Source organism: Corvus cornix, chromosome 6, assembly GCF_000738735.6.
Source record: "Corvus cornix cornix isolate S_Up_H32 chromosome 6, ASM73873v5, whole genome shotgun sequence".
NCBI classification, from domain to species: Eukaryota; Metazoa; Chordata; class Aves; order Passeriformes; family Corvidae; genus Corvus; species Corvus cornix.
Window position 1 is genome coordinate 34,315,352 of NC_046336.1, and position 15,877 is coordinate 34,331,228.

The 15,877-nt window shown below is 43.6% G+C and overlaps 1 protein-coding gene across 17 annotated transcripts in view; it reads left to right on the top strand.

The window, feature by feature from the left end:
- The window catches only part of PCDH15 (protocadherin related 15), a 633,986-nt gene that overhangs the window by 420,723 nt on the left and 197,386 nt on the right, over nucleotides 1–15,877 (top strand). For all 17 annotated transcript variants that reach the window (XM_039553538.1, XM_039553554.1, XM_039553537.1 and 14 more), the window contains 4 exons: nucleotides 2,369–2,529; nucleotides 5,776–5,931; nucleotides 14,004–14,123; nucleotides 15,657–15,767. In XM_039553538.1, the coding sequence (XP_039409472.1) occupies nucleotides 2,369–2,529; nucleotides 5,776–5,931; nucleotides 14,004–14,123; nucleotides 15,657–15,767 (548 nt within the window). The remainder of the gene's footprint in view (nucleotides 1–2,368; nucleotides 2,530–5,775; nucleotides 5,932–14,003; nucleotides 14,124–15,656; nucleotides 15,768–15,877) is intronic.

Consider the following 15,877-nt stretch of genomic DNA (forward strand, 5'->3'; position numbering starts at 1 on the left):
GCAAACTGCTGTCCCTCAGAGAGAGAGTACGGGTGCCTCATGAATATCTGAGGAAAACCCAGCCCATTTTTAAGAAGAAAAGAATCCCTGGATCAAACCAAAGCAAACAGAAGTGCTTCGTGAAACCAAGCAGAGAGTGAAGCAGAGCAGAGTCCAACAAGATGCAGAATCAAAGCAGTGGGGTCAGTGAAGTGATGGTGGTTGACTACAGACTATGAAATTCATCATCACAGATTTTAAAGTTGCTTAGATATTTTTATAAGTGAACTTGGATTACCAGCCCTTCTTTGCATCATCATTGAGGCCCAGTAACGAGGGCTGGTGGATTTTATAGATTTGAGAGGAATTGTTGAGTAGACATGAACACTTGGAAGTGTCGCGGGGTTGGAAATGAGCTGAGTTTTCCTGGTGAAATCCTCTTTGTGTTAAAACCGGTCCTGGTCTCCCAAAAGCTGCCAGGCCAAGCTCGTGGGCCAGAGTACAACTGTACAGATGTTATTGACCAGGAAATTGTGACAAGAGCCATAAAACACCTGGATAAAAACAATGTTTCTCACGTGGCAAAAAAGTTGTTGCTCCTTGAACTTGAAACCAGTCTTTGGTGCAAAGTTTGGCAGTTTTATTCCCAGATATTTGGCAATTCTTTTTCCTTTCATCTCCGTTGTGTCAGAAAAAAGTAGTTTCAAAATAAATGATTGAAAAGACCTTACTGTGGTGTTTTCCCCCACAGGACTTCAAACCAGTTTGCTGGGGTTAAGATCAGTGATTATTTTACTGTTTTAGCCAAAGAAGCATTGGCCCATCTTGGGCCCACTCCTCTTGGATGAATATTTTTATACAGAGTCGCTGTTATAAAGTGAAGGTGTAAAGAAACTTCATGCTACACTTTGGAATAAATTATTTGGGCCCTTAATAACAGGAGGTTACATGATAAATATTTTAACCTAATTTAAATGTTCTTCAGCTACTGACGTTCACAGGTTTTCTTCCTAACTGCTGGTGAACTTCCACAAAGATGATTCCTTTTCGTATTTCGGTGCGAAGCAAACTGGGGAGTGTTAATTTTGCAGGGAAATGAAATTTCAGAGGAGTGGTTATAAATGCTGTGCATGCAAATCTGAGGCACTGGAGGGCAACACTCAGGGTGGTTTGTAATGCTTGACATTTGGGAAGTGAGTTGGGAGTGTTTTCCACAGGAAATTTGGCACATTGTGGGGGCAGTGAGCTGACTGCTAAAAGCAAGGCTTGACTGGCAGGATGGGACAAGGTGGTCTCTCATGAGACCCCACCTGGAATTCCGTGCACTGTTCTGCATAAGAAGGACATGGAATTCTTGGAGCAGGTCCAGAGGAGGCCATAGAGTTGCTGAGGGGACTGGAGCACCTCCCCTCTGGAGCCAGGCTGGGAGAGCTGGGGCTGCTCAGCTGGGAGAGGAGAAGGTTGTGTGGAGAGCTCACAGCTCCTTCCAGGGTCTGAAGGGATACAGGGAAACTGGAGAGGGACCCTGCAGCAGGAACTGGAGGGACAGGACAAGGGGGAATGAATGGGTTCAGACTGAAAGAAGGAAAATTTAGGTTACATACATGGAAGGAATTCTTTGCTGTGGCGGTGGTGACACCCTGGCACAGGGGGCCCAGAGAAGCTGTGGCTGCCCCTGGATCCCTGGCAGTGTCCAAGGCCAGGTTGGACAGGGCTTGGAGCAGCCTGGGACAGTGGAAGGCATCCCTGCCCATTTCAGGGGGTGGAATTTTGGATCTTGAAGGTCCTTTCCAACCCAAACCATTCTGGGATCCTGTGATTCCATGAAAAGACCCACGTTGAGAGCTGGCTGCTCCTCTCAGTACCCTCTTTGTCTTGTGGCTGTAGTCTTCACATCCTTGTGCTGCAATTCAGTTTCTGTTGCAGAGCAGCTCCAGGTAGAAAGCCTCTTTTTTCCTGGAGAGCTTTATGTAACTCTGCTTTTTTCTCCCCATCATCACCTTGATGTGTCGCTCTCACTGCAGAAAATTTATTCCTGGTTTGGTTGTTATTTCTGTGCTTTCATTTGTTCAAGGTGAGATTGGGAGATGATTGCTCAATGAAGAAAAAGCTCATCTTATTAAGGAGATAGCTGGATGTGATGGTTCTCATTGTCAAATCATTGTGCATTGCAAGTGCTTCTTCTGGCATTGTCTGAAACAGCTGTGGTGTCAGAGGCAGTTTTTCATTACAGATAATAAGGTTCAGGCTCTTTAAACATCACTCAAAACGTAAAACACCACAAAGCTGAGGTAGAAACCAGCATTTTCAGTGTTGCAGTGGTTACAAAAATACATAAAAATGTGGATTCCCTATAAATTCCTCCCCGGGGTGTTTAATGTCGTTGCAGGCACTATCCTGGTTGACAACATGCTGATCAAAGGGACAGCAGGAGGGCCTGACCCCACCATCGAGCTCTCCCTGAAGGACAATGTGGATTACTGGGTGATCCTGGACCCCATCAAGCAGACCTTGTACCTGAACAGCACCGGCCGGGTGCTGGACAGAGATGTAAGTTTGGGCTTGGTTTTCTCCCCAGAGACATTCATTTCTAATTAACCATACACACAAGTCCTGCTGGAATAGAATTCCTGCATCTGTCTTGTCCCCAGATGGATGTGAACAGAGTTAATCTGAGCCTCTTTTAGGATTTTTTGGGAGCACACAGGAACTTGACTGTAGTTTCAAATATTATTGTGGATGAACACAGCAACAAAGACCAAACAAATTGATGTGAGGGTTTTATATGCGACCTAACTTGACTCGTTTGTTGAATGAAATTTTGATTCTGGTTTGCTGACTGGAAGAAGTGCTGCTCACCCCGTGCCCTGTGACATTTATTAGCAGCCTGCTTTCCCTGTGTACACCGAATGATGAGATGTGAGAGAGGGCAAAGGAGTCGTGACTGCCACAATTCACACAAAACTTGACACATTCCATTGAGAATGTGCTGCTTCAGATTCTTTTTTTAAGGCAGCCTAAAATTCCTTTGCTGTGCTCGTTCCTAATGGCGTTGAGGAAATATTGTCGGGGTAAGTTCGATTTTTATAAAAAGAAAGATGAAAAGCACAAAATAAATAGGAGTGTTCTCATCTAGGCTAATTTCATTGAAGAGAAAACACTCTATTTTCTCACAGTGTTGCAACCTTGCAACAGAACCTGAAAGTAAAATTGACTTCCAAGTGCTTTAGTCAATATGGCAAGAAGGCTGTAAAATTCAGGGGTTCGCCTTGGAGTGCAGGGGAGTTTGTTTTGTATTAGCTTGATTGATTAATTTGTCTTCTCCATGTGTTTTGAGAGAAATTCATAAGTACCAAAAACAACATGCAAATTTCTCCTCATTTCTCATTTGCTGGTGAAAGGCACTGATTGAATTCGGTTGTTCTTAATTTCATTTTAATTCACAAACTGTTTTCCCATGCAAAGCACAAAGCTTGGCAGAGTGGTCATGGTGGCAGAAGACTTCCTGGGAAAGAGTTGGCACTTCCTCCCATGCCAGTCAGCAGCTGCTGGAGTACCTTTGGCCTCTCAGGTTTGATTTAAGCCAGAGCAAAAAATTAGAGCCTGGAATGGGAGGCAAGGCTGGAGAACCACTCTTAAGACATGCAGTGTCCATCCTTATCACCCCACACCCATCCACAGGGAGTTAGGAACCAAAATCCCTGTTGGATCAATGCTAATTCTTCTTTTCAAAGACATTTATTGACAATTTGTTGTCACCTTGATGTGAATCGAAGTCTATGCTTTACCCAAAGAACCTTGTCAGATTATTTGAGTTTCAATATTAGTCACAGTCTAAACCAATTCCCATTATTGTGCATTCCCAGACACTTTACAGGGATGTTCTTTGCCAGAAGTAGACCCAAGTCCCCAGGAAACAAGGGAAGTGTATACATTTCTTAATTAAATACAGGTAATAATGTGTTTACATTGGTATTTAAGGTAGTGCTTCCTCATTTTTCACTATGAACTGGAACTCTTGTTATCCCTAATGCTGTGTCAAATCATCCATCTGTGGCTGTTTAAGTTTGGTGGGCTATGAGAAGAAAATCTGGGCTCTAAAGTGGTTTTGATTTTGGGCATAATGCCCCCTGTGCCTCTCTCGCCTGGCCTCAGGGAATTGCTGTCACTCACAACCCAAAGAAAAGGAGAGCAACCCTCAAAGCCCCCAGGGACCGAATAAAAATATGAAATGTGTGTCATGGGCTTCCTTTGTAGGGCTCTTTTGGGGACATGGGTTAGTGCTGGCTCCATGGTCTTGGAAGTCTTTTCCAGCCTTATGGATTCTCCTAAAGGATATTTCCAGCCTTCAGAACCAGGGCTGTGCTAGCCCAGCACCACAGAACCATTCAGTGGGAGGGGGTCTCTTTTGTTAACAAAAAACCCCTACCTATTTTCCTCATCTTTCAACAACTTCAATCCGTGTGAAACTTTACAGCACCAACCAATGAAATTGGGAGTTTCATTAAGTTGAACCTTTAGATTCAATTTTTTATTACAGAACAAAAATTGGAGTTTCTGATTCCCAAATGATCACATTCCATATATCTGGATACTCTTCTCATTTTTCTTTCCCTGCTGATTCAGTCAGCCTGATCCTGTCCTGTTTTTATTTATGGCCTTCCTTGACAGCAAATCTTCCTAGATTCCATTGATTGTTACTAGGAATGGCAGTGTGTTTTCCAAATAAAATCAGATAAAAGGAAAATTCCAGACTTTTCTTGCAAAACTTTAAGTACTTAGGAAGAAAGACCAGTGATAAATCAGAACTGAAGGTCCAGGGAGCTGCTGAAAGGTGCTGGGATGGTTTGTTCCTCGTTTCACAAACAATTTGTGCCATTGCTTATTTCCATATTTTCGTAAATCCAGAATATCAAATATTTATCAAATAGCTGTCATTTCAAATAATTATATTACTCTTGGGCTTGGTTAGTAAATCCAGATATACTCAGTAGTAGCTGCAGCTTATTAAAGGCAGCCTAAAAACTCTTGGATTGTACTCAGATGGGCACTAAAAGCCATTCCAGCCTGAATTTCTTTGTCCATTCATCAGTTTGGGAGTTATTTTTCTTTGAGCATTGCTGTGTTCACTGCAGTGAGAACAACAGGATTGTCTGCACTGAAAGTTGTTTCTGAATTATTTACAAATGTAAGTGGTAGCAAATGTGATTTATTTTGGACTTGACCTTTTAATTCAAGACAAGAAAGAAACAAGAGCTTTGGGATGAGTCCTGAGGAGGCTGCGGAGATGCTCCCAGGGCTGGAGCCCCTCTGCTCTGAATCCAGGCTGGGAGAGCTGGGGGTACTCACCTGGAGAGGAGAAGGCTCCAGGGAGAGCTCAGAGCCCCTTGCAGGGCCTAAAGGGGCTCCAGGAGAGCTGGAGAGGGACTGGGGACAAGGGCTGGAGGGACAGGACACAGGGAATGGCTTCCCAGTGCCAGAGGGCAGGGATGGATGGGATATTGGGCACGAATTGTTCCCTGGGAGGGTGGGCAGGCCCTGGCACAGGGTGCCCAGAGCAGCTGGGCCTGCCCCTGGATCCCTGGCAGTGTCCAAGGCCAGGCTGGACATTGGGGCTTGGAGCAGCCTGGGACAGTGGAAGGTGTCCCTGCCCATGGCAGGAGTGGAATTAGGTGACTCTTAATGTCCCTTGCAACCCAAACTCTGGGATCCGATGAATTCCAATAACGATGAGCCAAAGGCTCAAACAAGAGGCATTTTCTGGGTCCCTTTGTCACAACCCCTTTGCCCTTGCAGCCGCCAGTGTCCATCCAGTCCATCGTGGTGCAGGTGCAGTGTGTGAACAAGAAGGTCGGCACCGTCATCAACCACGAGGTGCGGATCGTGGTGCGGGACCGCAACGACAACTCCCCGCAGTTCCAGCAGCAGCGCTACCACGTGGCCGTCAACGAGGTCAGAGCTGCCTGATTCTCCTCCTTCTCCTTTGGGGGGGGTCGCTGTAAATTCCAGCTTCTAGTGCCTCTCCTTTGAAAACCCCAAAAATCCGGTTGTTTTCAATCCCTGGTATTTGTGCCTCTCCAGAAAAGCTCATCACTCCAGCAGGGTTCAGTTGTCGGAATCGAATCCTGCTTTTCTGTAAGGAATACAAGGACCAGCACATTCTTCACCAGGAATATTGCAGAAAACACCCAAATCTTAAGCAGTGTCTTCATGAAAGGAGCATTGATTTCTGTTAAATTAAAGCACTTTTAACAACAAACCTGGAAGTAAAACAAATGTATGCATGAAGAAAAGAAAGTTAAAAAAACAGTTTAAAAAGTTTATTAGCACTATTGAATCTTGGCAAAGTGCAGATTGCTGTTGCTCTGTATTAAGTGATTCCTGTGAAATGAATTATTTTATTTTATATTATTTATTATGTTCTATTTTTTTGGAATAGAGAGCTGTGGATTGGACTTCACTGTGTTGTTTGAAGGAAAAAAAAATCATTTCTTTCTTGAGCTGGCACAGCTTCATTTCACTTTCCAGTGAAGTTTTTCATTCATCTTTTCATTTTCGCCCAGTTAAGGACAGAACAATCTGCCAATAAGCAATACAAAAAATCTGTGTTTTCAGGGTTAGCATCTCAGGGCTTTAGTAATGAGTAGAAACAGGGACTTACATGAACTAATGGAAATATGTAGGCTGAAAATATGTGGAACATGGAAAGGCGGGTCAGTTTTGTGCAGGTGAAGTTGGAAAGAAGTAGAGTTATGTTTAAAAAACAAATTATGTTAAATATGCAGCCTGGTGGGGTTTGGTTTGAGGGGTGAGGGTTTGTGAAAGAGCACGACTGCTTTGATTTTAATAGAATTGATTTGAAGAAATTTCCTATTTTGTTGTGTTTTGGAGATTCAGCTTTTCAATGTGTCCTTGTGTTGTGTATGCTCTCCGTGACCACACATGTGCAGGACAGCTCATTGCCGGGGGAAAAGGGTGGGACATTGATGAGTTGGGGCCTAATTAACCCAAAAGCGTGGAGGAAAAACCCCCCAGGTCCACACGTTATGTTGGACCTGCAACTGAGATAAGGATAAACAGCTTTTTCAAACTTCCTGGTTTTAAATTAAAAACATTTCCCTTCAGACAAAGTTTTGGCAACCCAGGTGCCCATGTGACTTCCCACTGGAATTTGGGAGCACCAGGAAAGCTCCATGGGCTTGCACGTGGCTTTCAAACTGGCCTTTATGTGGCAATGGAATTTCTCTGGTTTTACAGAGCCAGTGCAGGAATGTTTCTGGTCTGGAGTAAAGGCAGCATCAACACCAGTCTGAAGTGCTTGTGTGGGTTTTGCTGCAGGGCCCAGATCACTTCCAAAACCTGCATCATTTCTGCAGTAAAACTGAAGGCTGGGAGTGTGGCAGTGCTAAGAAAGCAAGGATTTTCCCTGATTAGGGAGAAGTCCCGAAGGCAGAGTGCGAAATGCACCACTCCCAATTATTTGTGTTCAGAAATTGAGCAACGTTCTGAGGACACCGAGCATTTATTGGAATTATTGCTGGGCAAAATGCACTGTTCCTCTTTCCACCAGCTGCATGCTGATTTAATTAATTTCTTCCTTTCATTTTATCTCTTTTCCATGGATAACATCTGACATGGCACCACTGTGCCCTTGAGCAGCACCCAGTGAGTTCATGCTCTCATTAATTAATTAACAAAAAAAATAATTCACAAAACGTCTTAGACTCTCTCAAAGGTTTTAATGAGTGATTAAATGTTTTAATGCTCGTTTATTCTGCTCATAATTGGTGCTGCCTCTGGTGAATTTAGCAATAGGAATGCACTGGGATGAAAGGTTCATGGTTAATTTTCACTTCTGTTCTCAGGTTGCTTGTAAACCAAAAAGTACAGAAATTTCTCTTACCTAAGGAACATGAAACAACTCCAAGGAGAAGTAGATTTTATTACACTTTGGAGCAATGGGATGGTTTTTACGTCCAGTTGTCTTTATATTCAAACTGTCCCCAGCATATTAAGATGAGTTTGTCATCAATAGAAAAGCTGCAGCAGAGAAGCTGAGGGTAGTTGCAAATAGCACCATAAATCCCGGGTTCACACGTGGTTTCCATTTGCACAGAAAAAGACGTGGTTTAAAAGTAAGCCTGGATTTTTCCAGAAGGCTTAGAATGAGATGGATGTGGTAGAGTAGTGTCTGTTTAGCTTTATACCAAAAGGATATTAGTATCTTGATTTTTATGCTTGATTGGGATCGCTCTGTCCTGAGTTAGACTAAAAGCTCCCCTAATTCAGGGTGTTTCCTTTGCCAGTGCCCTGGCAGATGCTCGAGGAAAAGCACAAGGACTGGGAAAAATGCAGCGGTGCTTGCCTGATGAGTTACCTGTAGAATCCTGTATGGAGCAGCTCCAGACCAATTTTGCCTTTCCCAGTTGCTCATGGACATGGATATGCTGGTCCCTCCTTTCCTTCCTTACTCCAGGTGTTTTGTAGCCTTTTTTTCCAGCATCTTGTGCCATAATTTCTCACTCTACTGCTTCAGACATCTTCATCTGGACCCTCAGAACCCGGAGACATCTCAAGACATAAAGAGCATCTGTGGAATATTCTGCCCATTGTCCAATGATTCTTAGGGATTTAAGTGTTTCCTTCCATCATTCCCACACTTGTACCTATAGAAGACCCTTGGGTGAAGGTGATCCCAAATTAAAATGTGCAGAGAAATTCATGTGAGTGGTTTGAAAATGTGGCTTTTGCAGCTAAGAATCAAAATCATCATTACATGTTTATTGAGGAAATACTTTTTTTCAGGATTTTACTTCTTCTGTTAAAAGTATGGACGTGTCTCATGGACCTGGGCTTGTCCTCGTTAGGGTTGATGGAGGCTGGAAGGTTTGCTGGATGAGGTGGCTTAGCTGGGAGTGGCAGTGCTGGAATTCGTATGAAGTTACAAATGAAACTGATTTTTTTCAAGTCTTAGTTGAAAACAGTTTCTGTTTCCCCACCGTTTAGGAGCGAGTTTTCCTTTTCCCTTCCTAAGGCTTTTACAAGTCCAAGTATCTCAGCCAACTCCAACTGTCTCCAAAGCATTAGGAGTCTCCTCATGGAAGTGAAAACAAGTGAAGGTTGATGTCACCATTTTTATGATAATGAGAAATCCTCTGCAGAGTTATTCTCTTGGGGTTTTTGTGTGAGGTATTTTTATTTACATGAAAATATCCCATCGTTATTCAGTTAGGAAAAACTCCTGACAGTGACATTAGCCTGGGGCTAAATTTGACTGTATTGGTAGCTTGAAGATTTGAGTAATTGCTGTATTAAACCAAAGTTCTGCAGCTGGGTTAAAATTCTCAAGAATTACGCAGCTCAGTTAATATTCCACAGGCAAATCTGTAGCGTTGCCACAAGGGGTTTGAATTTATGGAGCCTAATACAGGGATTAGGAAGTAAAATCTTGTACTGCTGAGGCCCAGTGGTGGTGTCTGTGTTTTGTGTTAAACACAACTTATCTGCATCATTTTTATCTGAGCTAAATGCAGCTCCAGTTCTGCATTGCCTGGGCTTTATCAAACTGACTTTCTTTGGTCTTAGTTTTTCACTTTCCTGAGTCCTACAGGGAAGGTCAGGGGCATTTAATAATAGGTTCTGTTTGGAAGTGGAGTTGGAGTCCCTGGAACACTGTTGAAGTCAGTATTTATTAAATGTACATAACCTTAGAGCTGCTTGCAAACCCAAAATTTTAGGATTGGTTTGTTTATTGGCTTTGGGGCTTTTTTTTTCTCTCCCTTAATTTGGCAGAGATGGGAATCCTTTGCAAATAAGTGCTCTTCTTGAACTTCAGTCATCTCAAAACTTTGGGTTTGGGCTGTTGAGAATTAGAACTTGTGCTGAATTTTCATTTCTTGTGGTGTAATTATTCCTGTCTTTTTCCTTGTGGTATCAAAATAATTAATCTCTGCAGGTAGACATCATCAAAAGAGCGTTAGCTCAGGATGATTAACTGTAAATCTCGCTTTGCTCTGCTCTTTGGGGCCACTCTGAAAAAAACGTTCATTTTTAACTTTGTAAATAGGCAATAATAGGGAAATTTATTTTCCAAATGTTTTATGGAAGAGCTGAACGTTCCTGTCTGCATTTTGACTTCTAATAGCCATTAATCACACTGAAGGAAGTTTTTAAGCGTTACAGCTGTAGACTGTGGAAGAAGAAGATTTATTGTGTGCATCTCCTCTCTATTTGTTTAATTGCGTTCTCTTTGGAATCTTCCTTGTTTCTTATCATCATGGTTCTTTTCCACTGGATTGAGTTCCCACGGAGATGATTATCCTCAGGCTGTTGCCGACACTCCTGGAATTGTTTCTTTGCAATTCCTAATGTTTTGTTTTGCATGAGGTAAAAAACACTCAGTGTGGTTAAACCCTTTGATGCACAACTTCAGGCCCTTTCCCTAGGAGATGCCAAAGGTTCCTATGGAGAAACAAATTTCCACTCTTTCAGTAAAGGAATTTTTCCCAATATCCAACCTGAGCCTCCCTTGGCCCAGCCTGAGGCCGTTTCCCCTTGTCCTGTCCCTGTTCCCTGGCAGCAGAGCCCGACCCCCCCGGCTGCCCCCTCCTGTCAGGGACTTGTGCAGAGCCACAAGGTCCCCCCTGAAACTCCTTTGCTCCAGGCTAAAGTTGCATTTTATTAGGGGAATGGAGTTCCTCCTTGTTTTTCCAAGAAGGAAGTGACAGCAGTGTCTCAGAAATCCCTCACAAACTGTGGGAAAATGTATTATGGCTGGCTGATGGGAAATACCAGAGTTAAAATCAGCACCATGCTGAGATCTCTGTGTACAAATTTTGTGTGGCTTGGAATGCTGAGGGCCTCTCCCACGTGATTGGAAATGGATTTGAAGTATCAAGTTAAGAGCTCATCTGAGTTTTTCTAAAGGCTGCAGGAATCTCTAACGTGAGATCAGGAGATCAGGCTGGAAATTACAGAATCACAGAATATCCTGAGCTGGGAGGGACCCACCAGGATCATCCAGTCCAACCCCTGGCCCTGCCAAGACACCTCAACAGTCGCACCCTGGGCATCCCTGAGAGCGGTGTCCAAACACTCCTGGAGCTCTGGCATGAAGGAGTGGAGAGGATTTTTTTCCCCTGTGTTCTTTTCTAGTATCATTTGTGTTGCATGAAAGAAAACAGATAAAATGGAAACGTGTGTGTCCTGAAGCTCTGCACATCTGCAGTCAGTTTTTCTGGGTGTAATCCATCAAATGCAAGACTTTAGCTTTTGACTTTTACTGTTAGAGCATGGAATTGGAGTTCTGGTGTTTACTGATGTGTCATTTTTGCAGCTGTCTCCTTTGTTATCACTTAATAATGTGCTTTGCAGTGCTGGAGCCTTTTTATGTTGGCCACTATTTATTGGCACCCTGTCAGAACGGGCAGGTGGGAGCTGTGCCAGCAGCTCCAGGGTGTCTGTCAGCTCCTGGGTGGGACAGCATTTTTACAGTATTTAATAGTGTTAAATATAAGTTGGTTTGGTTTTTTGTTTTCATATGGGACATCATCTGCAGTAAAGTTTCCATCTCTGGGATTCCCAACGCAAGAAATACATGGATCTGTTGGAGTGAGTCCAGAGGAGGCCATGGAGGGGCTGGAGCCCCTCTGCTCTGAATGCAGGCTGGGGGAGCTGGGGGTGCTCCCCTGGAGAAGAGAAGGCTCCAGGGAGAGCTCAGAGCCCCTTGCAGGGCCTAAAGGGGCTCCAGGAGAGCTGGAGAGGGACTGGGGACAAGGCATGGAGGGACAGGACACAGGGAATGGCTTTCCAGTGCCAGAGGGCAGGGCTGGATGGGATATTGGGAAGGAATTGCTCCCTGGGAGGGTGGGCAGGCCCTGGCACAGGGTGCCCAGAGCAGCTGGGGCTGCCCCTGGGTCCCTGGCAGTGTCCAAGGCCAGGCTGGACATTGGGGCTTGGAGCAGCCTGGGACAGTGGGAGGTGTCCCTGCCCGTGGCAGGGGGGTGGAATTAGGTGACCCTTAATGTCCCTTCCAGCTCAAACTTTTCTGGGGTTCTACATGTCTGATGTCTCCAGAGCTGCTCCTCTCGGCTGCATCTGGGAGCACAGGACTTTTTCCTGTTTGGGCAGCAGAAACCTGGGAGATTTCCATCACAGGCCACCCCATGACCAGCCAGGACAGTGCCTGGCTATTTCCACTAATGGGACCATTGTCTAAGCAGGGATTAATTGGTTAAAGTCTCTTATTTCAAGTTGCAGAGTGTCAGTGCCCAGGCAGGGCCTAAGGGGTCTCTGTCAGGAGAGGTGGAAGCTGCCCTGCACTGAGGGATCCACAGGCTCCAGCACTGGGAACATCCCAGCCCTCAGCCAGCCCCACGGTGCCTCAGGAAAATGGGGTTAAGAGAGGAGAAAACACAGTTAAGAAAGGGGAAAATGGGGTTAAGAGAGGGGAAAACACCATGTGGCAGCAAGGAATGAGGAGAAAATAGTGAGGACAAGAGGAGCTGGGAGTTAAGAAGTGATGCTGAGCCTGGACCAGAGGGCTGAGATGGGGGACAGTGCTGGCTTGGGTCCCTCTGTCCCCATCCCAGTGAATTTGCTGCTGGCAGGATGTTAAGTCAATGCTCCCCATGGCCTCTGTCCTGCCTGTGTGTGCAGTGGGTGCCTGGTCCCCCTGTTTTCCCCCAGGAGCATTGGATTTTCCTCTCCTGAGCTGCTGAGGAGGCCGCACGGGGGTGCCTGAGTGGGTGTCAAGGAGCAGCCCATCCGCAGGGAAAAGCCCCTGCCAGCCCTCCTGGAACTTTTCCCAGCTGGTTTTCAGGTTACTTTGGTCTTCTGTCCCCTTCTCCCCTGCACATCCCAACCCATGAGGGTGCAGTCAACTTCCTACACCCACATGTGGCACTTCTGCTGCCTGTTCTGGGAGTAGATAAGTCAAGTTTGTAGCAAAACATGAACATAAAGAGTTGTGGTGTAAGTGTGGATAGTGGTGGGATTGTAAATTAAACCCCACTTGTTTTACCATAAAAAGGCTTCGAATTGGTGGTTTTTATTTCAAAGATTCAGTATTCTCAGCCCTGAAAATGTTTCCCAGAGAACCATGACACCCTTAATTAGTAGCTTTATAAATACAGGAACTCTGAGTGCAGGAGGAAATGGGGACTTAAGTCTTTGCTTTATTGTGAGCACTACAAAATAGGAACGTGAAATAATATCCACATCTGTACGTCATGCTGGGATGACTCTGTCGTTTGCCCCCTGCTCTTTTTGCAGCATTTCAAACTTTTTTAGGCCCTCTAGGTTTAAATATGTGCAGCAACTTCATGTAAATTCTGGACGAAAGAAGAGGGTCCACTGGGACTCTGGGAATTTAGGGGCCACAAATTTGGGGGTGATGAGAGCAGCAGGGAGCAAGGGTTGTGCTGAATCCACGAGTGTTTGTTGTTTTTGCACTTTCAGGTTGATTACTCACAAAGTTTCCTGAATATTAAAATTCAGAAACGATGACTCCCAAGAAATCTTCTGTCCTTGCTCTCAATGGGCCTTGATTTCATGCTATTTATCTGCACGAGGATAATTATAAATGGATTCATTTTCAAAACATCATTTAATGGGTATTCAATTGCTGCCAACACAATATTGGAGCAACAGAATCACTCTTGTGTTTGTTCAAAGCCATGAAGCTCTCTGGGTGTTTGTGTTTGCACGTAACAATATTAATCTGGCTCTGTTCACGTTGCCACGAAGACTCTGTCAAATAAGTTCTGTTTACATTTGCAGCTCATCCTTGTTTTCCTTCCTGAGTCTGAAAAAGGAACTTTCATTGGGTTTAATCTATATTTATTTCATGGGTTTTTTAAAGAGTGTTTTTTTAAAGAGTGTTTTTTCTCATCTTTGTCTTTTTTTTTTTTTTTAAATGAATTTCTCTCTTGATGCATTATAGACCAGAGCTAGGGGGGAAAATAAAGTTAAAATAAACCTTAAGACCTTAAGGTTTTAATGGGTGTCTCTTGCTGTTCTTGCAGTTAACTCCAGTTGGAACAACCATCTTCACAGGATTTTCTGGAAACAATGGTGCTATTGACATTGATGATGGTCCCAATGGCCAAATAGAATATGTCATCCAGTACAATCCAAATGACAAGGTACAGCCATTCCGGCTTTTTTCCCTCCATGTTTATCTGTATTTATATATTTATGCATTTATATATTTATATGTTTATATAGTTGTAAAATAGTTTCATGTAGTTATATATAAATATATAAATATAGTTGTATATATTTGTATTTATATGTATATGCGTATTTCTGTATTTATATTCATATTTATATTTATATTTATATTACATGAAGTAGCAAATGAACAGGAGGTTGCTGTTGGACATAAAGAAATGTTTTCCTTCATGTCGAGTATCCTCTCTGCCTATGAGCCCTGTAACGACAGATGAATTTCCCTTCCCTCTCATTGCCTCGCTGTCAGCAGCTGGATTATTTCACTTCCATTAATGCCCAGAGAAGTTGTGTCTATCCCATCCCTGGAAGTGTCCAATGCCAGGACAGTGGAAGGTGTCCCTGCCCATGGCAGGGGTGGGACTTGATGGGATTTAAGATCTCTTCCAACCCAAACCATTCTGGGATTCCATAATTTCTGTTTGGCCTCAGTATAAATCTCCTAATTGATTTTTTTCCCCCCTCGGTGGGAACTATGAATGTTTTATCCCAAAAGATGAGTGCCAAACTCTGGCTCTGTCCAGTTATTTATTAGTCTGGGATGCACTTCCCAATCCTGTTTTCCTGCCCACCATGGATACCTGCATCTAACACTCATTCTCATTTATTTGCTGAAAAACAATAATAACAAAAATATATTAAAAAAATAAAATTTGCGATTTTAGCAATTGCTTAGACTTTTAGAGGAAAACGGCCTTGTTATGTGATGTAAAGAAATAATATTCCTGTGTTCTTCTGCTGTGTTTGGAATCTTGTATTGCTGTTGCCTGTTCAAAATACTTAAATATTAACTATCTCCTACATTGGGAGATTGAAGCATGGAAAGATGGGGGTTTTTTTAATGAGATTAATTTGATAATGAAATTGCAATTGGATCTCAGTCAGAAATTTGTGCCCTCCTGCCAGTTGTTGCCCCAGCTATGTCAGCTGAGTCTGTGGGAGCAAATACACGGAACAAATTGAATTTCACCTGATTTAACAGCTGCATTTACCCTGAAATGTGAATTACCTCGTGTAGGAACATATGCATGAACTGGCACCTAAATGTTGATGCTCTCTGCTTGTTTAGCACTTCATTGCCCTCATGAAAAGCAGAATAAAGAGCAGATAAGTACAATGATGTGGATTTCTTACCTCTACCACTTGAGCATTTGTTCTGAACTCAGGATGGCAAGGGGGAGAGAAGCAGAGTAGTCAAGACTTTTGTGGTTGGAAGTAGCCATGGATATGTAAAGAATCCAGGAGAATTCTGTTCAGTACACACTAATTTTTGTGGGGTTCTTCAGGAGGAAATTGGGTGGGGAGAAAACATAGAAAGCTTTATAATCTCTGATCTGAAGAGCAGATGCGGCCTTGGAATTCCAGCCAAGGGATCATCCCCTTGTGGCCCAGCTACAACACAACTTCGAGGCATGTTCAATTTTATTGTGTTGTTTTCTCGTTTTCAGACCTCCAACAGGACCTTTGATATTCCTCTCACTTTGTCCGGAGCAGTAGTTCTGAGGGAAAGACTAAATTACGAAGAAAAGACTCGTTATTTTGTCATTGTTCAAGCAAATGTGAGTATAAATCTCTTGAAGGCCATTTATGCCCCTGATTTAGGTGTGGGTTTTGTTTCCTTCCCATGGAAAGGCAGAGCCTTGCTGAAATACCAGCTCTGATAAATCCT